The 26,390-nt window shown below is 43.6% G+C and overlaps 1 protein-coding gene across 1 annotated transcript; it reads left to right on the top strand.

Moving 5' to 3' along the window:
- Positions 1-388: 388 nt before the first annotated feature.
- On the top strand, positions 389-26,390 carry LOC309866666 (lysM and putative peptidoglycan-binding domain-containing protein 4-like; the record flags this gene model as incomplete). Its single annotated transcript, XM_082734453.1, is given in 6 exon segments — positions 389-460; positions 887-995; positions 11,673-11,800; positions 15,028-15,273; positions 25,779-26,204; positions 26,208-26,390. Coding segments are annotated over 6 exon segments (1,164 nt in total).

Here is a 26,390-nt window from a genome sequence, read left to right as displayed (position 1 = left end):
AAACCTGGATGGGGGAAACTTTCAAAAGAAGGCTGTCAAGGGAGACCCAGCGACAAAATCGATTAATTGAATGTCCAATAAGTGAATGATAAATTACTTTATCTGTCCTTTCTCTTTGGAAAGACAAAAATTTGAGCTAGAGTGCAAAGTTCTAGTTCAACACTTTATTTGGATTCATTGAATAAATATTCAGAAATGGAGTCGACCTTGTGGCCGGTAGGAGTTGATGAATTCCTGGACATGGAAGTGAGCCATGTTGAGGGGAAGCAAGATTGAGGGTAAGTGGAGGAGACACCACAGTGGAGGCAGGGAATGGAGGACAATTAGTAAAAGGGAGAGCACTCAAAGTGTGTCACATGTGAACATGGGAGGGGTATGTACCCGACGGATGTGTGGGCTCCGGGTTGATGGTGGAGTGGTTGTGAACAGAAATGTAGAGGAGGTGTGCCAGGGTGGAAAGGTTTGGTGGGAAGGGGAGAAAATAAGGAAGCCGCTTTGCATCTGAGTCTGGACCCATGTCTGTGGGACACACGTGGAATCCGCATGTGCTACTCCCTCCCTCTGGGCTGCCCTTTGAGTTCCAGAAGAAAGAATCCTACCAGAAATCACTGAGCTTAAGGGTATGTCAGATACTGGCTTACCACGTGGGTGATTATGTTGGGACAGAGTTAAGATTGCAAAGATATGATCAGGAATTCTGGTAAAAAATCCCACTGGGGAGAAACATGAAGGATGTGCTAATAAATCATTGTAGCCAGGCCATCAAGCTTGGGGGGTGGGAGATGCAGCTTGAAGATTTGCCTCTGTAGTGAGTTTTGCTTCAGCTCTGAAATTCTCTCCCTCGATCGCCAAATAGCAGACTTAACCTACTTCTCTGTCTTTGTAGATGTTTGGGGAAGCCAGTGATGGCTTGAGTAACCTGCCCAGTCCTTTTGCCTACCTCCTCACCATCCACCTGAAGGAAGGCCGGAACCTGGTCATCCAGGACCGCTGTGGTAAGCCTGGCACACCTGCGTCTGTACTCTTATCTCTACATGATTAGGCCGCCTTTCCCATCTCCTGCAACAGAGTGGAGCTCAAATCTACACCTCTTAAATATCAAGGCCTTTGCAGCAAAGTATTTAATCCCCTGAATCTTACTGTCTTTTACTGTTATTAAATTAATAACAATAATGATAATAGTAATAATCACATAAAGTTGTTTTAAATGAGATGAGACGATGGTCATAGCTTTATGCCTGGCATATAGCAACTGCTCATAAAAATGTTCCTTTGATTCTACTTTAATTATGCATAAGAAAAGATGTGAATGCATCCATAGCATGAAGCCAAAAGTGAGATCACTTTTTATTTCAGGGCAAAGTTAGAGGGCAACTGTGTTCTAGAAGCTGGCTGGCCTCCCCATCCCCCAATGCAACTGCTGTGCTCTGGTTGTCAGGCAACTGTTTACCTTAGAGGTAGAGTGCCCCCCAAGGTTCTGAGCCTTCAGTTGAGACCCAGAGAACACTGGCCTTTGGAGGCAGAGCTGGGGAGCTCTCCACAGCCATGGATGGCCTCCTGCATGCCATAGATCCACTTTCCAGTTGGTCCTAGACCACCTGTGTGGTCCTCCGCTGGTGATTTCTGAAAGCTAGAGGCACGCTTCAGGTCTGTGGATTTCCCTGGGAGATCCTGGTATAAACTGTGAAACTGGTTTTGCCAGTGAAGAAACAACACATTTTGAGAAGGGTGAAGGTGTCAGGCAAAAGGTGTTTCACCCACGCTGAAGTCTGTGGAAAAGGCAGTGAGAATATGGAACCGCTGACACAAGCTGATGATGCCCGAGGTCTGCCTGAGGCGGAGGCCAGTCTTCGCACCTTAAAATCCTCGTGCTTATCAGCAATAAATACAAACCACTGTAGGCTGTCTCTTCAGAATATTGTTGACTTTCTGAAAAAGTTACTGAAGGGCCAGCCTCCTAAATCGTCTCAAGAGACTGGTGACAGACCCATCTTCAAAGCCTCAGAGAAGAATGGAGAAGAGCTTTGGAAGAAAACCCTAGGTGATTTGAATGGAAACCCTCCTGATCTACAGAGTGCAGAACGGCTCGCCCAGGAAACTGAGATGGAAGCAGAGACTCAAAAAAATGGAGCAGGAGAAAGAAAGGCTAGAACAGTCAAATGCAGGATTCCAACAGGCCCTGAACAAGAAAGTCAGCCAGTTAGTACCCGTGGGTGAAAACCTGCTGAAGACCTTCCCCGGGCCCACTCACCTTGGAGATCATTGGGTCATATCAACTGTGAGATCGAGGAAAAGAGGGAAACAGAAAATGACGGTGGCCCCATCCACGGGTCAGAGGGTTATCTGAAGCGTGTCACTGATGATGCTGATTCTAACGTGTCCCTTCAAAGTGCTGACACGAAAAAGCAGGAACTAGCCAGACAATTGCAGGAAGGAAAGCAAATGAATGAGGAGCTTATGGCACAAATAACAGATCTTCAAGCCAAGGAGGCCTCTTTGCAGCGTGAAAATTCACAGCTTGAAGAGGAGATTCAGCAGCTGAAACAGAAGCTTCAAACTCTGCCTCAATTATATCAAGAATGCATCAGCCCCGTTGAGAGAAAATGGTCTGAGGCAGAAGAGCAGTGTGCAGACATTAAGTGGAATCTTTCCTGCACACGTAGAAACATCAAGGCCATGTCTCAGACTCGAGACTTCTACAAGGACATCGCTGAAGACACCAGGAGACAATTGGAGGAAAATGCCATACACTATCAAAGGGGATCCTCTTCCATGCAAAGAGAGCTCAGGAAAGCTGGATGGCAGCTGTGCTGACCGAGAGAAGCCTCAAGGAGCTAAAGAAAGAAAGTGATTACAACAGGCAAATGTTGGCCAAAGCAGAGTCCAACTTCCAGCTTTTCCCAAGTGGCCCTTTTACTCCTGCTCCTCCACCAGCTGCCCACAGAGGCCCAGAAGTGTCAGAGAACCCCTGGATCATCGGCACCCCCAGGAAGGAGAAGAGCCAGGATTTGAGGGCCCAGGCAGCTGGGCCACACCACCAGGGACCCCTGCGGATTTGACTGAGCTCACCGCAGGCCGGTCCTGAATTCCCACAACCACAGCATAACATCTGCATGTGTTTTCTGTCTTTAAGTTATTTGGACTTATCTCTTTTTAGGTTTAGGTATTATTTAGATAGATAGTTAGTTAGATAGTTATTTAATTGATAGTACAATTGCTTTTATTCAAGTAGATTTAGCGTTATAGTTTTCAGATAGTATTTTTCCATTAAAGTGTCATTTCCTGTAATTTTTACAGATGTATTATTTTCACCAGACCCTCTAAAACTAGAAAATATTAAGTTAAAGATTTAAGTTAAAGATCTCTAGTTACTTTAATAATTATCAAAATTTAGCATGGATACAAACATTTAAAATAATCAACATTTTTCTTTTTTTAAGAACATTTTTCTATGGCATGAACATTTTTGTGTGCTGTTTTCATAGACATAAGCTTGTATTAGACATCTGCACAAGTAAATTAATATGTATTTGAATAAATTTTGATTTGAAAAACTGGGGAAAAGAAAACTCTAACCAACAATTCCCTATTCCAACTTCATAAAATTTTGATTAGACTAACCTTAAATTCATTAATTATCTTAGCAGAGCTTAAAGTACAATTTTTCTCCTTTTGTTAACTTTTTAAAATTTGTTTTCCTTTTGTTTAAGATATTGTTTGCTAAATGTTTCGACATTTCTCAATTTATGTAGCGAAAATGAAAGTTTTTCAGAGATGGCAAGCAAACAGACCTCCCCCATGCAGTTTACAAGGCACTTTTAGTCAGTTTGGCGGTAACAGAGAGTAATAGAACAGTAAAGAAAGCTGCCAATTTTTAAAACAATTTTAAAGAGAGAAAGAAATGATGTTCACACAATTTGTATAATATGCAAAATATACCTAGCTCGTATATACACAAAAGGAGAATTGCCCAATGTATCAGATAGATGCTCTGTTCCTTGGAGCTGTGGAAGCAGAAAGCAAGGCAAAAAGCAGAGGGAGACTCCCAGATGCTAACAACAGGGGGAGCTGTTCCCACTCTTGGGCCTTCCTGGAGGGAGGAGGGGGAAAGTGCTGCCATCAGGGCCCAGGGCAGGCAGATTTAGTTCCAGGCCACCACAATAATGCAAATGTCACCATACAGCCCATAATTCATTAATTAATATTTTTTCTGGAAATCATTTTTTTTTTCATGTTTCCCAGTGCATATAAAAGGTGTTTATCCCACGACACTGCAGTCTTGTGAGTGGGCAATATCATTATCTCTAAACAAATAAAAATTAAGCCTTGTTTAAAAAATATGTTTTGTTAAGATTTTATTTATTTATTTGAGAGAGAGAGTAAGAGTGAGAGAGAGCATGAGAGGGGAGAAGAACAGAGGGAGAGGAGGACTGCTCGTGGATCGGGGAGCCCCATGCGGGACTCGATCCCAGGACTCTAGGTTCATGACCTGAGCTGAAGGCCATTGCTTTGCCAACAGAGTCCCCCAGGCACCCAAATTAAAAAATATTTTCTTGCTGAACACTGCTAACTGTCATCTGTGCATTTAGCAAGCTGTAATCTTTTAGCTGGGAGGAGGGTCTCGTTTCAGTATTGATGCAAGTTGATCAGGGTGGTGGTTGATAGAAAACTGTGGCAATTTCTTCAAAGATGACGACTACCAAGGTTGCCGCATCAGCCTACCCTTCCTGTCAGGAAGACGTCTCTGGTAGCGGGCAGGGCTGTGGAGGGATGTGAACAAATTGGAGCGCAGATGGGTGGGAATGTGAAACAGTGCAGCTGCTGTGGAACATGGTGCGAAGTTTCCTCCAAAAATTAAAAAATACTCTATGATTCAGTAATCCCACTTCTGTATTGAAGAAAACTGAAATCAGGATCTGAACGGGGTTTCTGCATTTCTAGGTTCATAGGGCACTATTCCCAGGAGCCCATGGATGGATGGATGGGCTGAGAGAATGTGGTGTGAATGAGTAAAGAAAATGTAATATTATTCTTTAAAAAGAAGGAAATTCTGTCACACGTTACAATATGCATGAAACTTAAGGATATTGCCTAACGCAAAATAAGCCAGTCACATACACACACAGACACACACACACCATATTTTCTGAGTCCCCTTATATAAGATCTCTAAAGTGGTTGAAAAAATAATATAAAATAGGGGCACCTGGGTGGCTCAGTAGGTTGAAGCCTCTGCCTTTCGGCTCAGGTCATGATCCCAGGGTCCTGGGATCGAGCCCCGCACTAGGCTTTCTGCTTGGCGGGGAGCCTGCTTCCTCCTCTCTGCCTACTTGTGATCTCTGTCTGTCAAATAAATGAATAAAATCTTCAAATAATAATAAAAATAAAATAAAAAATAAAGCAGTCAAATTCCTACAAACAGAAAGTGGAACCATGGCTCCCAGGGCTGAGGGGTGGAAGGAACGGGGTTGTTCTTCCCTGAGCATAGAGTTTCAGATTTGCAAGATTAAAATTCCTAGCAATCTCTTGCACAATTATGTGAATTTAGTTAGTAATACAAAACAGCAAACTTAAAAAGAATGAAAATGGTACATTCCATATCATGCGTTTTTTACCTCAATTGGGGAAAAAAAAAGATATGAATATGAGCTTAAGGATTTGAGTTGTGGGGAATTAGGCTAGAGCTAAGTCTCAGACCAATGACTTCACCTCTCTACATGTCAGTTAATAAGTTAATGTAATTAATTTATTACCAAGTTGATTAAATAATTTTTAAAGGTTCTGTTCAGTTCTAAAATCTAACTGTATTGTAATTATAAAGAGAATATCTTAGTCCTCCACTCTAAGACAAAGTCCTTTACGGTACAAAATGCTGACCTTCTTATCTTCCGAAAATTCCCTCCGTTACACCTCATCAGTTAGATCAGAGGGACGATCAGCTCACATTGGATGCTCAGAGATCAGCATCTCTCTAAAGTAATTCATGCTGAGAACATGATAACGTAGAAAAGGGCAAGGTTTACCCCACCCAAGCCAAAGGAGTACCTGATTCTTAAATATTCATATAAGGTTCATTATATTTTTGATGACTAATCTTTACTGGATGTGTGTGCGAAAGGTGAGAACAAAAGTCATTAGAAGAAAGGTAATTATCTCAGAAATGACCCTGTTGTCAGGGGAAGATGGACTGAATGCAGGGAGCGATAGGGGAATGGAAAGGAAGGGCCAGAGGTAAGACAGGTTGCACACGGGACTTGGTGGGGGTCAGACGTAGCAAAGGATCAGAGGTGCTTCTCAGGCTTCGCTGTGGAGGGATCGGGAGAATGGTGATGCACGCAATGTTTGTAGAAAGGATGGTGTGCGTGTCGAAACACACAGGAGGGAGATTGGGTCCAGGGGTGAAGAGGCATCATGGTGAGACCTGGTACTTTCGCAGAGTGTTTTAATCGAGAGAAGAGCCGTGAGCCTCAGGCCGATCTTTGGGGCACAGCTGCAGTTGGCCAAAATCCTCCCTCTTGGAACAGGTGCCTTATGTGTTCCACTGTATAATGAATAAGAACGCTTATGAGAAAAGGAAGAGGCCCAGACAGGGGTGTAAACAAGGAGGAGGAAGTAGCCAAGACAGAGAAATGAAGCCCAAGGGGTGGAGGGCAAGACAGAGAGCATCCTGGGACTAAGTCAGAGGAAAGGGCTGGGGCGGGGAGGTGCTGGCTAGCAGGATCTTTGCTGCAGAAAGTTATGGGAAGGAGGACATCCAACGTGAGAAGATTCCCGGAAAGGCAGGAAGGGGAAGATTTCTAGGCGGAGGTGAGAGAATTCGGTTTGGAAACCAAGGAGGGAAAGGTGAAAGATGAGTGCCGAAAGAAAGGTGATTTGCTGGAATTTATTGCTACAAGCCACAGCGAAAGAACTTTGCTAACTCAAGTAAAAAGGAATGTTATCTGCAAGGCTTTGGGCAAACTCCCAAAATTCAGAAGAAGACCAGGTAACCAGACTCAGCAACATGGCTGAACGGGGTGTGAAAAAGACAGGAAAGCTCAAAACACGGCATGAGCCCAGGTGAGGCCCCGCCACTGGCCCGGCTGCCTCTGGATATGCAGTCAGATGTGATCTGGCTTCAGCTATGGTCCCCGCAAAGCTGTGAAGCCCCCACCTGTTCTCCCGAGATTCAAAAGCCTGGTGGCAGTTGTTGTCTTAGCAAACCCTCCAACATCTGTCCACTATCCACCTGCAGGACTTCTCTCTTCTTTCTTTCTTTCTTTCTTTTTTTTTTTAAATTTTATTTCTTTATTTGGCGGAGAGAGACAGCAAGAGAAGGATCTCAAGCAGGGGGAGTGGGGGAGGGAGACGTAGGCTTCCCGCTGAGCAGGGAGCCCAGAGCTGGGCTGGATCACAATATCCTGGGATCATGATGGGCTCCTGACCAGAGCCAAAGGCAGATGCTTAAGGACTGAGCCATCCATGTGCCCCCACCACCATGACTTCTAAGAGGACCTGACGATCGTGCTATGTGAGACATACTTGATGTCCCAACAGGATACTCAGGGCAGACCTTGTTTCCAAAATAAGGCTCTTACAAAAAATAAAAATAAGGCTCTTACAAAAACATACACAAGTCTGACAGTCAAGAGCAGCCACATAGGAGACCCTAATCCACCCCTCCCCAGCTCTCCATTTCCCACACCTGCATTTCAAAACCAAAACCAAACAAGGCATATGATGCAAAAGGCTCTGCTTCACATGAAAACAGGCAGCCTTGGCACCACTGAAAACACCCTATTTCACAAACCAGTCCATTAAAATCTCTCCAGGCTATCCAAGCTCCACCCCAAGACCCCTGACTGACATCTGTTCCTTTGGTTTTCATTCTCCAGCAAGCTTGTTCTGATATTTTGTAAGCCACAGACTCAGGACAAAGTCAGAGGACACTAATGCATATGTACACTTGGTGGAAAGAGATTGAAAAGAAGGAAGTTGAAACACTGACATGATACAATACGGAAGGAAGCTCTGGGTCATGGCTCTAGTGCTCTCTGAGGTAGGTCTCTGCTGTGGGTCATGCTGAGGGCTTCCCTAGACCACAGCCTGCTCTGCTTTGCCTTCAGCCAGCCCTTCGGAGGCTGGAGGCCCTGCATCACTGGGGTTCCCCTCATGTCCCACAGGAAGATTTCAGCTCTGGGTCCTCTTGTGGCCTTCCAGAACTGCCTTTCACTAATTTTCTGTTTCTTTTTAAAGCATAACTTTAGTTTGGGGCATCTGGGTGGCTCAGTTGTTAAGAGTCTGCTTTCAGCTCAGGTCATGATCCCAGAGTCCTGGGATGGAGCCCCACATCAGGTTCCCTGCTCAGCAGGAAGCCTGCTTCTCCCACTCCCCCTGCTTGTGTTCCCTCTCTTGCTGTGTCTCTCTCTGTCAAATAAATAAAATCTTTTAAAAAATGTTTTTAAAAAAACCCATACTTTGGTTTTTATTGGGCAAGAACATATATGACTTGATAGTAAATCAATCCTACCCTATAATTATAAAATGATGCTCTTTACCACATTGTAAGATTTCAATTCTCAGCCAGCCTATTTCTGATGTCTTCATGGGAACTCATGTGATATAATAATAAAATGGCTGTATCCCCACCAGGTTATTCAAATCCCCACTTAAATCCTACACAAGGGGTGCCTGGGTGGCTCGGTGGGTTACAGCCTCTGGCTTTGGCTCAGATCATGATCAGAGGGTCCTGGGATCGAGCCCTGCATTGGGCTGTCTACTCGGTGGGAAGCCTGCTTCCCCCTTTCTCTCTCTACCTACTTTTGAACTCTCTATCAAATAAATAAATATAAAAAAATCTTAAAAAAAATATCTTACACAAGTGGCCCCAATTTTTCTCTTTTCAAAATAAAGACTTTAAGACACAAGATGGTTTAGGAAAAAATGGAAACTCCATAGCCGTAAACCAAACAATCTGAGGGTTTTGAAGGGGTGGGGGTTGGGGGGTTGGGACAACCAGGTGGTGGGTATTAGAGAGGGCAGGGATTGAATGAAGCACTGGGTGTGGTGCAAAAACAATACTGTTATGCTGAAAAGAAATTAAAAAAAAAACGCTAAGGGATGTCAAGTGTCTATTTAATTAAAGTGAAAGTAAAGAGAGAGATATAAATGGAGTCAAAAGAGGGACAATTCTTTGTGAAACTATGGAGATAAGAGAGTCCAGACAAGGAGGGAGAGAGCTAGATGGGGTGAGGAGTAGAGCGGAAGAAGTGAAAGAAATCCCCCATGACAGGGGAGGAAAGTCCCAAGGGGCAAAGTGGAGAGAGGGTTTGTAGGGGAGGCTAACCTGGCCCAGACCACATAGCCTTTGCCAACCACACTGAGCGGCAGTGCTTTTCTGAGGGCTGGGGGTCTTTGCAGCAGGTGCAATATTTAGGTTTTAAAAACTATTTTTAAAAGATTCTGGCTCTGACTACAGGACAGATAATGTCTGTTGATAGAATGCAGCAGCAGTGAGAGGTACATGTCAGGGGTAAGGGTGAGGGAACAAAACTGGATTTAGGGAAGCAGACCCGTAAGGAGGCAGTTACGATGGTCCACATGAGAGGCAATGGGGTGTATGTTCCATGGGGTAATGTTCCATTAGATTCCAGTGGAATCTCTGTCCAGGTCACAGCCAGGAATCACTGCGGCAGCAGGAAATGGCAGGAAAAGATAAAATGGGGGGAAAGCAGTGAAATTTAAATTGGGAGGAAACCAAACTGACCCACGGTGGACACAGAAGAGCAACAAAGTGGGAACCAGAAACACCTCTTCGATGTTAAAATATACTTAATGTCATGGATGCTGTTGGCGTTCACCATTTCCTAGCCACCAAATATCCATGCATGCAAAGTCCAAGGACTGTCTCTAATTTCTTTCTGGAGGACCCCTCCGAGATCTGCATTCGATGGCCCTGTGTTTCCCCTGGTACTGATGCCACTCCTGGCCAAAGGGAAGGAGGCGTAGCTGACTCTCTGCTCAACAACCCCTGCAAGTGGGTTCCTGTCTTGGATCCTGCTTCATAGTCATCTGCACAGTGGGGAACATACCCTGGGCCCAGTCGATACACCCCACAGGACCCCACACCTCCCATTCTGGTCCATGTTCTGGATCTAAGTACCCAGGATCCGAAAATGACTGGCCTAAACATCTCTACCTGCTTCCAAGTCCCATGGTGGCCTCTTCCCCGTCCTGAGGGCAGACTAGGCTGGGGGTATGTCCTCCCCTGGGTGGGTAATAGCTAGCTGTTTGTGGCAGTGTGGACCATATGTGTGCATATGTGGCCCCTTAGGCTGTAGGCCAGAGTCAAGAAGGGAAAGAGAACTCATCGGGCTTTGAGCTACCCTCTTCCATTTTTTTTTAAAGATTTTATTTATTTATTTGACAGAGAGAGATCACAGGTAGGCAGAGAGGCAGGCAGAGAGAAGGGGAAGCAGGCTCCCTGCCAAGCAAAGAGCCCGATGTGGGGCTTGATCCAAGGACCCTGGGATCATGACCTGAGCTGAAGGCAGAGGCTTAACCCACTGAGCCACCCAGGTGCCCCCGGGCTTCCCTTTTCAAGGATGCTATAGTCCAGAGCAGGCCATCTACAGAGTCTGAGAATTCTAAATGCAGACCTTCCTCCCAGGTTATTATGAAGGTATATTTTTAAGAGCATAGAATGTATTTTATTTAAAATATAATTTGATTTATACTTTCAAAATAATTTTATGTATTTTATATGGGCCTCTATGTAAAATCTTGCTTTAGACCCCTCCAAAAGTTAGGCCTTAGACCAGCCTGGCCAATCAATGCAGAACATCATATTCATTGTAGTGATAAGCTAGGGTTTAGGGAATGTGTCCTGGGCTGACATAGTGAGAAACAGTGTGGGTTTGCTGAACTCATATGAAAGAGATCCTTCTTCCCCTTGTTACATGGCTTGAAGCTGAGAGGACCAGGAGGGAAGAGCAGCAGCAGCCTTCTTGTCACCATGTGGAGTAGAAGACTGAGTTTGAGGCGTAGTCGCGGGTATAGAAGTAGACAAAAGCCAAAGTCTGGACTGTTGAACTCTTGACTAAGTATCAGTTAAAGTCAGATCTACTCCTGGTCTTTTCAGTAAGGTAATATAGTCAGTTTCACCATAAAATATATCAGTTTGGCCTGGGTGTTCCTTCCCCTCTGTCAATCAATAGGTAGAGGCAAATAAAGAATTTAATAATAGATTATTTTTAATCCATCAATTTCTTTAGCCCATCAATTTCATCTCCTCCACCCACCCATCATCCCTACCTCCACAACAATTTTCTAATTTACCCAAATCTTTTATTTTTTTCTAAAGATTTTATTTATTTATTTGACAGAGGGAGAGCCCAAGTAGGTGGACTGGCAGGCAGAGGGAGAGGGAGAAGCAGGGTTTCCACCAAGCAGGAAGCCCAATGTGAGGCTCCATCCCAGGACACTGGAATCATGACCTGAGCCGAAGACCACTGACTGAGTTACACAGGCACCCTAACTTACCCAGAGCGTGTTGTATGGAGACCAGATAGCTTAATTTTAGGGTGAAGTCAAGTAAATCCAGTTGTGAATCCTGACTTGGTGGCATGCGAGCCAGATGGATGTTCTTCTCTGGAACTTTTATTCCTTAAGTAGTGGCCATGTCCTATCGAGAGAGTTGGAACATTATTCTGGGGCCGGGGGTGGGGCGCGGTGCTATGGCAGCATCGAGAGTCCTGCACTGATGATGTTGAGCTCTAGTGACAGCGTTGCTGGTGAAGATATCCTAGAAGGACAGTTCTGTGTAAGAAATGCCTATACATCCTGTCGTCTGGTCTCTCCTCATCCTAGCTGAGTTTCAAAGCCTGGTTGCCCAGGTTCTCATCAGTTCTGGAAGTTACCAAGTCTCCTTAGGCAGAGCTGGGCTCCACTGTGTGCCACCAAGCATTCTTCTACCCAGTGGTCTACAGTGTGGGATCCAGTAGTGTCTTGAAGGCAGTATAAACTAAGCGAATAGAACAGCAACGACAGTCTGAGATTGTCTATCTGACTGAGGTGTGGCTGAAGAGAATTAGATTTCTTTTCTTTTAAGAATTAGGATTCTGATTTAAATAATTGATGTAATTATCGCATGTGGTCATGTGGAAGAAAGTGCCTACTGAGGGTCAGTATTGGAACCATGGTGTCTCTACCATTTGAAGATTATTGGGCATGGAATCTTCCAGAAAGATAGGATGAGACAGCTCCCTCTCATACCCCAGACAGCTTTAAAGAAGGAAAGATGGGTTTCCATAATTTCATGCAGGTTAATGTTTGTTTGTTTTTTCCCCTTGAGACATCCTCTTTGATTCATTTATTATTTTTAAGTGTGTTTTTAGTTTCTAAGTATTTGAAGATTTTCCTGTTATCTTTCCATTAGTGATTTCAGGTTTAATTCTGTTGTGGTCAGACAACACGCTCTGTATCATTGCAGTTCTAAACTTGTTGAGGTTTATTTTATGGCCCAGGATGTGGTCTGTCTTGATATGTGTCTCAAATATGAGTATTCTGCCATTCGTGTTGGGGGGGGGGCAGTTCTATAAATGTCAGTTAAATCCTATTGGTTGAGGGTACCTTGTATTCCCTATACTAGCTGATTTTCTGTTTAGTAGTATCATTCAGTGTTGACAGGGGTGTTGAGGTCTACAATTGTATTTGTCGACTTTTCTGTTTCTCCTTTAAATAGAGAAGACACCCATGATTTTTTTTAAAGATTTTATTTATTTATTTGACAGACAGAGATCACAAGCAGGCAGAGAGGCAGGCAGAGAGAGGAGGAAGCAGGTTTCATGCTGAGCAGAGAGCCTGATTTGGAGCTCGATCCCAGGACCCTGGGTTCATGACCTGAGCCAAAGGCAGAGGCTTTAACCCACTGAGCCACTCAGGTGCCCCTGCCCAGGATTTTTAATTGTATTTGGTAAGAGGAACAGAAAGAAATATTGAGATGAGTCCATATTGAAAAATATTGGGAAGAGTCCATCTTCTCCAAAGTGGAAATCCCCTTCCCATGGCTCTTTTAATTGAAAAATTACTTCTGGTTTGGAGAGAATAGTGGCCTAATTTGGACCATAATGTCATATGTCACTGCCTGATTCTCGAATGGGTACCTTTGGTGTTTTGGAAAAACAAAAAAACAAAAAAACAAAAACAAAAACAAAACAAAAAAACAAAGATCAGAAATACACATATTGAATCTTTGATTTAACTTCCCATCAACTATGTAGCAGGGTTATTTTTCTCTAAGGAGAATGAGCTACTCACATCTTCCAAGGGTCACTGGACACTGGCTATAGGTACCATTAATTATTGGGATCTCAGTGTACCATTGCTTTGCACTAGTCACAATAGTCTTACAAGGGTCAAGGAACAAATGGAGTTTTGATTCACAAATGCTTCTCATAGTTCCAGCAGATCACGAGTCTTTTTTTTTTTTTTCTAATCAATTTTCTGGTTGGGGAGCATGTAGTTGTTGCATATACCGTCTATCTTGTACGAACATGCCTTTCAGATTTGATACAAGAGCTATTAAGGTAAGAGGAGCCAAGTTGAAACGTATGGACCTCCCTCTAGCGATCAAACTAATAATGCGGAGGTATTATAATTTCTATGGAGAAATATTTAAAGTTAATGTTACCCCCAACCAAAAAAATTTCCGGGAAAATATGAGGATGGTGGGGTTTTTTTTTTTTAATTGTTTAATTTAAATTCTGTTAGCCAACATATAGCACACCATTAGTTTCAGATGTCGTGTTCAATCATCTATCAGCTGCTTATCACATTGGGAGATGGGCGTTAGGGCGGGCACTTGGTATGACAGGGGCGGTATCTTTTTTATTTTTACTTAACTCACAGATGTGGCCAGTTCAATTGATCTTGGATTGGTCTTGGAGAATGAAAGTGGATTATTGGGGCACCTGGGTGGCTCAGTGGGTTAAGCTTCTGCCTTTGGCTCAGGTCATGGTCTCAGTGTCCTGGGATCGAGCCCCACATCAGGCTTTCTGTTCCACAGGGAGCCAGCTTCTCCCTCTCTCTCTCTCTGCCTCTCTGCCTACTTGTGATCCCTCTTTCTGTGTCAAATAAATAAATAAATAATAATCTTGAGAAAAAGAAAAAGAAAAGAAAGTGCATTATTGAGGTTTAGCAGGTGGTAACTCCAATCACATTTATTATTTGGATGTGATCTCTTTGAAGGAGCAAGGCGATGAAAGTTCTCCTGTTGATCCACTGGGATGGCCACAACCATCTCACCACAGAATTACTCCAGCTGTTTGGCTCCATGTCACAACTTAGTCTACAGAGGCACAACTGTCTTAGTCACTTGTAACATATTACACAGGCCAAACATCCTGGTGACATGAGCTGCTAGAATGAAGACAAGAAAGGTCTTTGGCCTTAGTCAAGCTTATGTCTGTTCATGGAAGGAGACATGAGTTCTGTGAAAACCCTATTACCTCATAGTCTGAGAGATGCTCGGGTATTTGTTTTCCCCAAAATAAAAGAGGACTTTCCTTTGTTTACTCTACCTCATACTGTGTATTGTTAAGAATATGTGCTGGGGTGCCTGGGTGGCTCAGTGGGTTAAAGCCTCTGCCTTCAACTCAGGTCAGATCCCCAGGTCCTGGGATCGAGCCCTGCATCGGGCTCTCTGCTCAGTGGGAAGTCTGCTTCCTCCTCTCTCTCTGCTTGCCTCTCTGCCTACTTGGGATTTCTGTCTGTCAAATAAATAAATAAAATCTTAAAAAAAAAAAGAACATATGCTGTCTTTGGATGGATATTTGAAGCTAATAACTGAGTATTCAGAAATACTCCTCTAGTGGGTTGAAATATATGTCCATGTCCTAAACCCCAGGACCTGTAACTGTTATCTTATTTGAAAAAAGAGTCTTTACAGATATAATTAAGTCAAGGATCTTGAGATGAAAATCACCCCAGATTTAACTCATCCTTATAAAAACATGTACCCTAAGTCCAGTGAATAAATACCCTTATAAGAAAAGGGAAAGATGCAAGGAGACACAGGGGGAAGTCAATGCGAAGACAGGGACAGAGTTTGGAGTAATTCGTCTGCAAGGCAAGGAACGCCAAAAATTGCCACAGGCACCAGGATCTAGGAGAGACTCAGGGGGCAGATTCTCGTCAGAGATTCCAGCAGAAACCAACCCTGCCAACTCTTTGATGTTTAATTTTTGGCCTCCAAAACAGAGTAAATTCCTGCTGTTTGAAGTCGCCGAGTTTGTGGTAATTTCTTACAAGAGCCCTAGAAAATTAAAACAATGTCCCCATTGGAAAAGGATCCAGAACAATTTTCCCTAGATGGTCCAGGTTACGGTCCAAGCAGATCCCATCAATGGCCCTTAAAGTTTTGGAGGTAGATCAAGATATTGTAGGAGACAACGACAAACCCCAGGAGGAAAGTCTCAGACCACTGAGGTTTTCATCAAGTTCCTGCTTAGCAGGAATTTATTCTCTTTGACAGAAAGAGCTTTTGGATTGATATGGGGCCTTGATAAGTACTGAACTCTTGGTTATGGAAAGCCAGGGGAGCCGAGGCCCTGAGTCACTCATTAGGACCTGTGGATCTATTCCATTTAGCAAAGCTTCACCACGTGCAAGCAGTGTGTAAAGATGAGGTCTGAGCTGGCCCTACAAGGCACAGGTAAATGGTATCAGCCTAGGACTCATGTTTTTCTTCTGCCTACTTCTGCTGTACCCTATTAGGCTTAATTCTCAATTAGTCAGTGTAAAGGCGGAGAAATCAAGGGACTCTTCAGACTGCAAAACCCGAATGTTCTCACTGGAGACTGTGACAGGGACATGCATGTAAGTCTTAATTCAACCCAGCCTGAGGTGGCAGGGGAAAGCACGCATTCTTCCGAGACACTGGGGAAAAGGGGCCCCAGACAAGACACTGTTCTTGTTTGTCAACCAGATTGTAGTAAGGGTGTCAGTCCAGTGGTGAAAGAAATGCAGCCAAGAGTCTGGAAAAATGTAGAACATCAGAAAGTAGGAAGGAAGGATGTGACGAGAGAGAGAGAGAGACACCTTCAGAAGGAGGATGAGCTGGGTGAAGAAGGTGGCAGGACCCAGAGGGAGAGAGCATACAGAGACCCTATAGCGGAGGTAGCTCATTCCAGCTGGTTTCCCTGAGGAAGGAATGTCTGGAATTGGGCAGGGGGAGGGGCATGGTAGAAATGAGAGGAATATCCTGGCCCAATAAAAATCTGGGTAACGCTGAAGTTCTTAAAGCTGTTAATACAGACTCCAGAAGTCTATGGTGACCTTCCAGAATATGACCCAGAATCTTACAGGTGAGTTGACGAAACAGAGTAATTCAGTGTTTACTGTGATGGATAATGCTGGTACTCCCACCAGATCTCCTTCGGTCTCTTTTATTATTAGGGTCCCAGGACTTTGAGATTTTGCTCCCAATAACCAGCTCCTGAAGCTTCCCCCATGACCATCGAAGGATTGCTCTGGCAGAGTCTGGGAATTTCCTCTCTTCTAAGCCAGTGACTGATGGATTTGGGAGTTTGAAATCTCCATGCCTGTTGCCTTTGGTCAGGACAGGGCTGAGCTGCAAACTACATTCCAGTGATCCAGAGATCCCCATCGTGGGATAAATCTGAGTCAATTATCTGTAAACTTTACCTGAAGTTTACCTAATATGGCTTCCTTCTTGTTCTTGTCCTGATTTTCTGATTTGCTCAGAAATTTACTTTTGGGATTCCTTCATTCATAAGTCACGTGTACAGCACTCCCTGTCTTAGAGTCTGAGGTGGAGGCAGTGGACCTGGGACAATTACGAATCTCATCAGTAAATGGTCCCTTGAATTTGGAAGTCAAGCTTCGTGTCTTTTAAACAAATAAAGCCTTTGCTGAAAGAAAAACAACACAGATCCTTTAATGAGGGACACCCTCATGCAAACAGCTAACATCTGGCCTTTTAATATAGTAAGTCGGGGGACTTGGAAGACAGTCCCTACTGCCTGCCCCAACACAGCAGACACAGTACAACTGATCTGGCTTTTCAAGTATGTTTTCCCGCTGGGAATTTCAAAATTCATACACTCATGACATGTGAAAAATATTTAAAATGCCAAGGAAAGCAGATGGTAATTCACACGTTATTTTCTTTACTAATAATTCAGTTGGTCTCTTTGAACGGGTTGTTGTATGAGTACTAGGACGGCCACGACACAGTTCCACAGGCTGGGGGACTAAGCAGCAGAGATTTATTTTCTCACAGTTCTGGAGGCTGGACTCCAAGATGAAGGTACAGGGAGGTTCAGCTTCTTCTAGGGTTTTGCTCTTTGGCTTACAAATGGCCACCTCCCTTCTCTGTGAGTGTATGTCCCTGGTGTCTCTTTGTGTGTCTGAATTTCCTTTTCTTATTGGGACATCGGTCAGATTGGATTAGGCTCACCCTAATTGCCTCAGTGTAGCTTAATCCCTCTGTAAAAGGCCCTATCTTCAAATACATTCACCTTCTTAGTTAACCTGGCATTTGGACATCAACATAAATTTTGGAGGAACACAGTTTATCCCATAGCAGTTGGATAGGGTGTAAGAACGTCAGGTATGAAATATTTCTTTGAATGAAAGACGATTTAATCAGAGGAAAACACTGCTTATTAGTTGTACAGAAAAAGCCAGATTTTTAAAAAAAATTTTTTATTTCTTTCCAGCTTAACAGTATTCGTTATTTTTTGCACCACACCCAGTGCTCCATTCAATCCGTGCCCTCTCTAACACCTACCACCTACCACCTGGTTCTCCCCACTCCCCACCACCACCCCTCAGATTGTTTGGTTTAAGGTTATGGAGTTTCCATTTTTTCTTAAACCATCTTGTGTCTTAAAGTCTTTATTTTGATAGAAAAGTTGGGGCCACTTGTGTAGGATTTTTTTAAAGATTTTTTATATTTATTTATTTGATAGACAGAGTTCACAAGTAGGCAGAGAGAGAAAGGGGGAAGCAGGCTTCCCACCAAGTAGACAGCCCAATGCAGGGCTCGATCCCAGGACCCTCTGATCATGATCTGAGCCAAAGCCAGAGGCTGTAACCCACCGAGCCACCCAGGCACCCCTTGTGTAGGATTTAAGTGGGGATTTGAATAACCTGGTGGGGATACAGCCATTTTATTATTATATCACATGAGTTCCCATGAAGACATCAGAAATAGGCTGGCTGAGAATTGAAATCTTACAATGTGGTAAAGAGCATCATTTTATAATTATAGGGTAGGATTGATTTACTATCAAGTCATATATGTTCTTGCCCAATAAAAAACCAAAGTATGGGTTTTTTTTTTAAAAACATTTAAAAAAATTTATTTATTTGACGGAGAGAGACACAGCAAGAGAGGGAACACAAGCAGGGGGAGTGGGAGAGAGAGAAGCAGGCTTCCTGCTGAGCAGGGAACCTGATGTGGGGCTCCATCCCAGGACTCTGGGATCATGACCTGAGCTGAAAGCAGACTCTTAACAACTGAGCCACCCAGATGCCCCAAACTAAATTTATGCTTTAAAAAGAAACAGAAAATTAGTGAAAGGCAGTTCTGGAAGGCCACAAGAGGACCCAGAGCTGAAATCTTCCTGTGGGACATGAGGGGAACCCCAGTGATGCAGGGCCTCCAGCCTCCGAAGGGCTGGCTGAAGGCAAAGCAGAGCAGGCTGTGGTCTAGGGAAGCCCTCAGCATGACCCACAGCAGAGACCTACCGCATAGAGCACTAGAGCCATGACCCAGAGCTTCCTTCCGTATTGTATCATGTCAGTGTTTCAACTTCCTTCTTTTCAATCTCTTTCCACCAAGTGTACATATGCATTAGTGTCCTCTGACTTTGTCCTGAGTCTGTGGCTTACAAAATATCAGAACAAGATTGCTGGAGAATGAAAACCAAAGAAACAGATGTCAGTCATGGGTCTTGGGGCGGAGCTTGGATAGCCTGGAGAGATTTTAATGAGCTGGTTTGGGAAATAGGGTGTTTTCAGTGGTGCCAAGGCTGTCTGTTTTCATGTGAGGCAGAGCCTTTTGCATCATATGCGTTGTTTGGTTTTGGTTTTGAAATGCAGGTGTGGGAAATGGAGAGCTGGGGAGGGGTAGATTAGAGTCTCCTATTTGGCTGCTCTTGACTGTCAGACTTTTGTTTTGTTTTTGTTAGAGCCTTATTTTTATTTTTATTTTTAGTACGAGCCTTATTATTATTTTTTTAAAGATTTTATTTATTTACTTGAGAGAGAGACAGTGAGAGAGAGCATGAATGAGGAGAAGGTCAGAGAGAGAAGCAGACACCCCATGGAGCTGGGAGCCCTATGCGGGACTCGATCCCGGGACTCCAGGATCATGACCCGAGCCGAAGGCAGTCGTTCAACCACCTCAGCCAACCAGGCGTCCCAGAGCCTTATTTTTTGAAACAAGGTCTGCCTTGGGTATCCTGTGGGGACATCAAGTATGTCTCGCATAGCAGGACCTTCAGGTCCTCTTAGAAGTCATGGTTGTAGGGGCGTGTGGGTGGCTCAGTACTTAAGCATCTGCCTTTGGCTCGAGTCAGGAGCCCATCATGATCCCAGGATCCTGTGATCTAGCCCCGCTCTGGGCTCCCTGCTCAGTGAAAAGCCTATGTCTCCCTCCCCCACTCCCCCTGCTTGTGATCTTCTCTAGCTGTCTCTCTCCGCCAAATAAAGAAATAAAATCTTAAAAAAAAAAAAGAAAGAAAGAAAGGAGAGAGAAGTCCTGCAGGTGGATAGTGGACAGATGATGGAGGGTTTGCTCAGACAACACCTCCCACCAGGCTTTTGAATCTCGGGATCAAGTGGGGTCTGTCTATCTTTCTCACTGCTGATCCCTCACAGAGCCTAGCTTAGAGCCTGTACAACTTTTATAAGAATCATGATTCAAAAAGGAGCCATGTTAATAACAAACCCAAGAATTCAGACCATAGATTTGGAGCAAAGCATATGAGTTTCAGAGAAGCAGACATTTTAGAAGAAAACAGCCCCTCCACTCTTAGAGGTGTTGAAACCATCCCTTTTCCCCAGGTCTTAAAGAAAAAGAAAGCTCTGAGAGTATACCACTGCGAATGAGTAGGAAACAGCATTGAGTACTTAATGCTCTCAAAATGAACACTTCCCTTCAAGAGATAGCCAGGAATTCCTGAGAGCAGCAGATTTTCTTTACAAAAACTATGGGATTATGGGCAAAAATAACAAAATGGGGGTCTTGAAAATCCTGAGAATGCCCCAATGGTAGGACAGATCTGGGGTCAGATCTCTGCTGTGCCCCCCGGCATTCATCGTTTTTTTCTGCAGCCTTTCTCTCTTCCTTTGTGGGATGGATGTCTTCGATTTATTGTAAGACGATGGCACACTTCACATCAGACATAACATGGGGGACAAATTCCATGTATGTTGGGTTTTGTCCATTTCTTTTCCATGATTCAAAAAATAGCCAGGAGAATACTTCCTTGGTTGTTTTAAAGATTGAAAAAAAAAAACCCACATAAAGTATCTTCTTAAGCTATTTTACTATAAGTTGATGTTGACTGTAAGACCAAACTAGGTTGGGGGAAAAAAAAATCTTCCAAAAAAGGGGCTTGTGCTTGTGGGTATGCACAACCTTATGACGAAATAGGGGCCAGACAGGAATCAGAAGAAGATGGGAGGGCCTTATTTACAGAGTCTGTATAGACTTATTTAAAGTAAACTTCTAAGGCAGTGCTTCTCAAACTTGACTTTGTATCATGGAAGGTCTTGTTAAAACACAGATTTTTGTCCACTTCCCCCATCCCCACAGCCCTGCCGTTCCTGATTCTACAGTTTGGGGTGGGTCCTAAGAATTTTTATTTCAAATAAGATGACAGCGATATTCTAATGCTGGAGCTAGGACCACACTGAGAACTATTGCCATCGAGGCAATTGTCAGATTCTCAACCTTGGTTGTACCTTGAGATCACCTGGGAAGCTTTGCAAAACACCAATGCCTGTACTGAACCCAAGCTTCAGTTGAGAAGTTCTGAAATTTCACTGCTTTGGGTGGGGGGTCTGGACATCAGGAGCTTTAAAAGTGCAAAAGTTAAAAACAATTTCACAATTGTTAAAAACAATTTCCCTGTCGGTTCTGGTATATGTTAGAAAAGGGACATTTAATTTTTTGTTCATTCCGTAAATATCAATTGAGTTTCCACTATAACCTGAGCCTTGTGTGGAGTGTTAGGGATATGGATATAAATCAGACAGAGAAAGGCAGATTGTCACTTTGATAACTAATGAGGTGGCTGGCATACCAATGATTTACAGAGAGCTATTAAGAGCTGTGAGTGGGGGCCCCTGGATGGCTTAGTTGGTTAAGCGTCTGCTTTTAGCTCATGTTACGATCCTGGGGTCCTGGGATTGAGCCGCACATCCAAATCCCTGTTCACCAGGAAGCCTGCTTCTCCCTCTGTCTGTGTTTTCTCTCTCTCTCTCACTCTGTTAAATAAATAAAATCTTGAAAAAAAAAAAAAGCTCTGGTGGAGGTCAATGAGTTTTAAGTGAGCAAAGACTTCATTAAGGAACTCAAACTTACTTTTGAAGAATGAGGATTTTTTTATGGGCAGAGACTTAGGGGAAGAACATATGGAGGAGAGGCCTGGAGCTAGGAATGGACACAGGATGTGTTCACAGGTGTTCTCAGTTACCTGGAGCCTGGGGTAGGTGGTATGGGAGGAGGCCACAGAAGTTGTCTAGAACCAGGGAAAGTGTTTCGAGATTCCAGGAGGGCGGGGCTCCTGGGTGGTTAAGTCAGTTAAGCTTCTATCTTAGGCTCAAGTCATGATCCTAGGGTCCTGGGATGGAGCCCCACATAGACTCCTTGCTCAGTGGGAAGGCTGTGTCTTCCTGTTTCTCTGCCTGTTGTTCCTTTGTTCCTCCTGCTTGTTGCTTTCTCTGTTTAAAAAAAAAAGAGAGAGATTCGAGGAAGAGAGTGATATGACTGGGCTTAATCACCAGCTACATTTGAGATAGGAAGACCTACCTGAGAAATATTCTCTAGGTAGAATCCTAGTTTTCTTTTTTAAAAGATTTTATTTATTTATTTATTTATTTATTTGATAGAGAGAGAGAGAGCCCGCCTGCGCGCACATGGGGGAGGAGGAGTGCGAGGGACAAGCTCAGATGCAGGGCTCCATCCCCGACCCTGAGATCATGACCTGAACCCAAAGCAAGAACTGGATTCCTCAGGCACTGAACCACCCAGGCGCCCTTGAATAATCTCTATCTTGAGGTTATATCTAGGATATTCTCCAGAGGTATATAATCAGGGCACCCAAACATCATAGACTAATAGGAAAACAAGACACCAGCTTCCTCCTCATTGGCTAACTCCCAAACTTCTGATTTGATTCTGGGGGGATAGGAAGGACACATTTGTTCTCACACGAGTCTACCTGGAATTAATCATCAGTTTAAGCCACAGACGTTTTTCCCCTTTGAGCTACACAAAGGAGCATCTTACCATCGATACCATCCTAAACTTGGAAAAATATGGCAATATTTATTTCACATGCATCAGAGGTGAGGTCTGATGGACAAGGCATGACTTGGAATGTGGAAGATACACCAGCCCCTTGAATCTCTAATACCCTTTCTTTCTTATATTCTGCTTCGCCGTTACTCACTAGTTCTTTGATTTTTAGCAAATTATCGGAGTCTCAATTTCTTCATCCTATGTATCTTACACGGTTTTGTCAGAGTTTAATGATCTTATATATAAAGTCCTTGAAAGGTCCCTACCTTGCACATTAAAGCACTCAGTAAATAACTATTATCATTTCCAAATTAAAGTCTCAAAAACTGAGAGCTGTTCTACAAATACCCCAAAAGAAAGGCATCGGTACAAAAACACTTTTCCTTCTAGAATGTGCTGTTGAATCGCAAAGGCAATCTGTGCCGTTTAATCCTTGGAATTTAGGAAGAACTGCTGAGCCATTCCCTTTCTGTCCGCTGGTTGCCGTCTGTAGCTCTCCCTAGCAATCGCAGGATAAAATAAAGCCCCGTGTTGAAGGGCAGGGCATAAGCAGGCTGGCTCTTCAAGCCTCAGTTAGCTCTGCAGGGAGGTGGCTCTGAGAAGGACCCCGATGGAAATGGAGCTTATAAAGATGTCTTGGAGCAGCCTTTCATGTTTGCCATGTGGCTGCCCCTTCAGCTCCCTCATACCCCTTCTCTCTTAAATGATACGAAAAGTTCTTAGCACAAGTCCCAAGGAGAGGGAAGCAGCCTTAAAAGGGGAAGAAATCAAAGCTTTCCATGGTGGCAGTGCTGTGCTTTTGTTTCCTGGTAACACCATTGCATTTCTGGGGGTGCGTCAGGAGGAGGAGCTGAAGGGGGAAGCATGGAGTTTGTTTGTTTTTTTTTTAAGACTTATTTATTTATTTTAGAAAGAGAGAATGAGTGGGGGGAGGGGCAGAGGGAGAGAAGCTCAAGCAGATTCCCCGTTAAGTGTGACCTGATCCTAAAAGCCTGGCATGACCTGAGCTGAAACCAAGAGCCATTCTACCAACTAAGCCACCCAGGAGCCCCTAGACGGGAATCTTGAAATACTCCTCCTGCTCAGGACCCTCCTTTCTCTGTGCCTCTGGCCTTCTTCTCTGCCACTGTTCAATCTTCCATTCCCAGCTACCCTACATAGGTCATAAGCTCAGTTGATACCTCGAGGTCCCAGATGGATTAAGAATCTTGCAGTGGCGCCTGCATGGCTCAGTTGGTTAAGCAGCTGCCTTTGGCTCAGGCCATGGTTCCAGGGTCCTGGGATCGAGCCCCAGTGGGGATCTGCTTCTTCCTCTCCCTCTACCCTTCCCCCTGGCTTGTGCTTTCTGTCTTTCTCTCAAATAAATAAAATCTTAAAAATAAAAAAAGTCAGATGCTCAGGTAACTGAGCCACCCAGATGTCCCCCTCCACCTCCCCCCACCTTTTTTGTTTGTTTGTTTGTTTGTTTTTCCCCAAGCACATTTTGTTTAAGACCTACTAGGGCCAAAGATGCCAGCAGAATTTATCCAAGATTTGTTTGGTAGGCTTGCTTTTTTAGCTGCTTCACTTTTTCTGACCCTTTCTTGTTGCTTATAGCTTATTTGGTCAAGTTTTATGTCCTCTCTTAGAACTGCATGATCTAGGCTTTGTATGCTGTGTATCTGTATAACCCTGTTTCTCTCTTTAATTATGTTTTTAGCATTCAGAGTGATTAACATGGCAAAGTAAGTAGGAAAGTATTTATAGAATTGCTGCATTTTCTCCTAGATTGAAATGATTTATTTCATTTCGCTAATGACACTGTTATAACTTTCTGTGGCCTCCCCTAAGGCTATCTAACCAATATATTTTAGAAACCTTTTACTCCTTAGTTTCTTGTCATTTATCGAACAAGGTTCAAATGGTTAAACACATTGTATAGGATGCTGTATTTCCCAGAAGAAATAAAGAGGCTTGTCTCTAGGGACTTACTGTGGTCTCTCAGTTGTACTGAGATTTTTCTGTAGGCATACAGTGTGGTTTATGGAACATGGGCTGATAATGAATCCAACCCCACACTGAGTGGATGCAGTGGGATTCCTGGAATACTGATGTCTAATACATCTGTGAAGATGTTACATATAATGCTTCCAAAAAGCAATCAATTTTCCAATTTAAAGTAAATATAAATTTGGTGTTAATTCACTAAGGGTAAAGACAAACAGGTCTCAAGCTGGTTTAGTTTTCAGGTGTGATCTGTTAAAAATATCTGCTACCTCAATTCAATTAGATAATAAAAACAGTTGCTCAATAAGTGAAATAATAGAGTTGATTGGTTTGAATTAGGTGTTATCTACAGGTCTGTGGCTGTATTTATACTCTAGTTAGTGGGCTTATGAGTCAAATCTTAAGGTCCACCTCTAATGCTTTCAAGTTAAGTTTAAACATTAGCTTGAGGGAGGGTTTCTCTTTGACTTAACTGTCTGCACCACCCCTCCCTTAAGATTCGACTGTGGAAGGAGTTTGTCCCGAACTTTGTAAAACTCATAGTGCTGTTCCTTTCTCTTCCAGTCCTAAAATTGCAACAGATTTCAGTCCATACTTTCCAGCTTGATTCATGATTTTCTATATGTTTCTAATTATCACAAGTGTGTGAAACCTTCCAAAGTATATTAAACCTAGGTCATTTTATTTAGAAAATAAATTTATATGCCATACAGCACTTCTGGGCAATAAAACATGGTAGAATCCTGAGGACATACCTCTTTAAGTATTATAACAGTTAAAATACGTTCTGAGTGTGGAGCTGGCTGAGGCTTTGTGTTTGGGGATCCCTAATATAATCAGCTACTGAATTGGGTTCTGATGTGGGAGGGAAGTCAGCCAGATGGGGGCACTGTTGCCTCAAAAGTTAGAAGAAGTAGAAAAAAAGAGCTGGCCGAGGTTGGGTTTCACCTAAAAATATTTTGTTGCGGTCACACTTTGAATTAGCAAGAGACTCTTCCAAAACTGATCTTATGTTTTTCAAACTTGTACATCTGTATGGAAACGTGATGATTAAGCTATACATTCAGGCTGAGTTAAAGTCAAAAAACAGTTTTATTCAGCCTAAACTAATTTTGTGCCTAGGTGCGGTTTTCCAATATTCATCAGATTTGTAAGCGGGGTGGGCTTGGATCCTCTTCCAGAAAGAGCTACTTTTTGGATATTCATTCTAAGGAGTTTACATGTTTTGTGCTGTTTGTCTTCGTGGCTTTCCTAGGTCGCAGATATCAAGAAAGTCAACAACTTGATCAGAGAACAAGACTTATATGCTTTGAAATCTATTAAGATTCCAGTGAAAAATCATGGGATCCTTACAGAGACCCACAGAGAACTCAGATCCCTCCTGAGCCCATCCTCAGAGACCAGAGTGACCTTTGAGGAGCAGCCAGACCCAGATAGAGCAGCTGTAGGCACCGGTGCCCTCTCCAGCCCACTGACAGATTTCTTTAAGGGCATTGACGAGAATATTGAGCGCGTGGTGCAGTCAGAAATCTTTTTAAATGAAAGTTACTCGGCAGAGACCTCCAATCAGCCGCTGCTCCCGACTTCTCCAAAGACCCCCACGAAGGGTGCCGACTGTGGAATTCAGTGGTGGAATGCCGTTTTTATCATGCTTCTAATTGGGATTGTTTTACCAGTGTTATAATTGGTCTATTTTAAAATACAAGCTACTGGCGAGATCCCCAGTAGCTTGAACATAACTGCTGTCCCCAATGGCTCGATGAGCGTGAGTGCAGTTCCAGGGCAAGCCCCCAGATTAGCAGTTCCAGTGCCAACTGTCCCCTCTGCAGACAGCCAGTTCGGTCAAACCACCCAGGCAGGGAACTAG

Source organism: Mustela nivalis, assembly GCF_964662115.1.
Source record: "Mustela nivalis genome assembly, chromosome: 6".
NCBI lineage: Eukaryota > Metazoa > Chordata > Mammalia > Carnivora > Mustelidae > Mustela > Mustela nivalis.
This window is presented reverse-complemented; position numbering and strand designations above follow the sequence as displayed.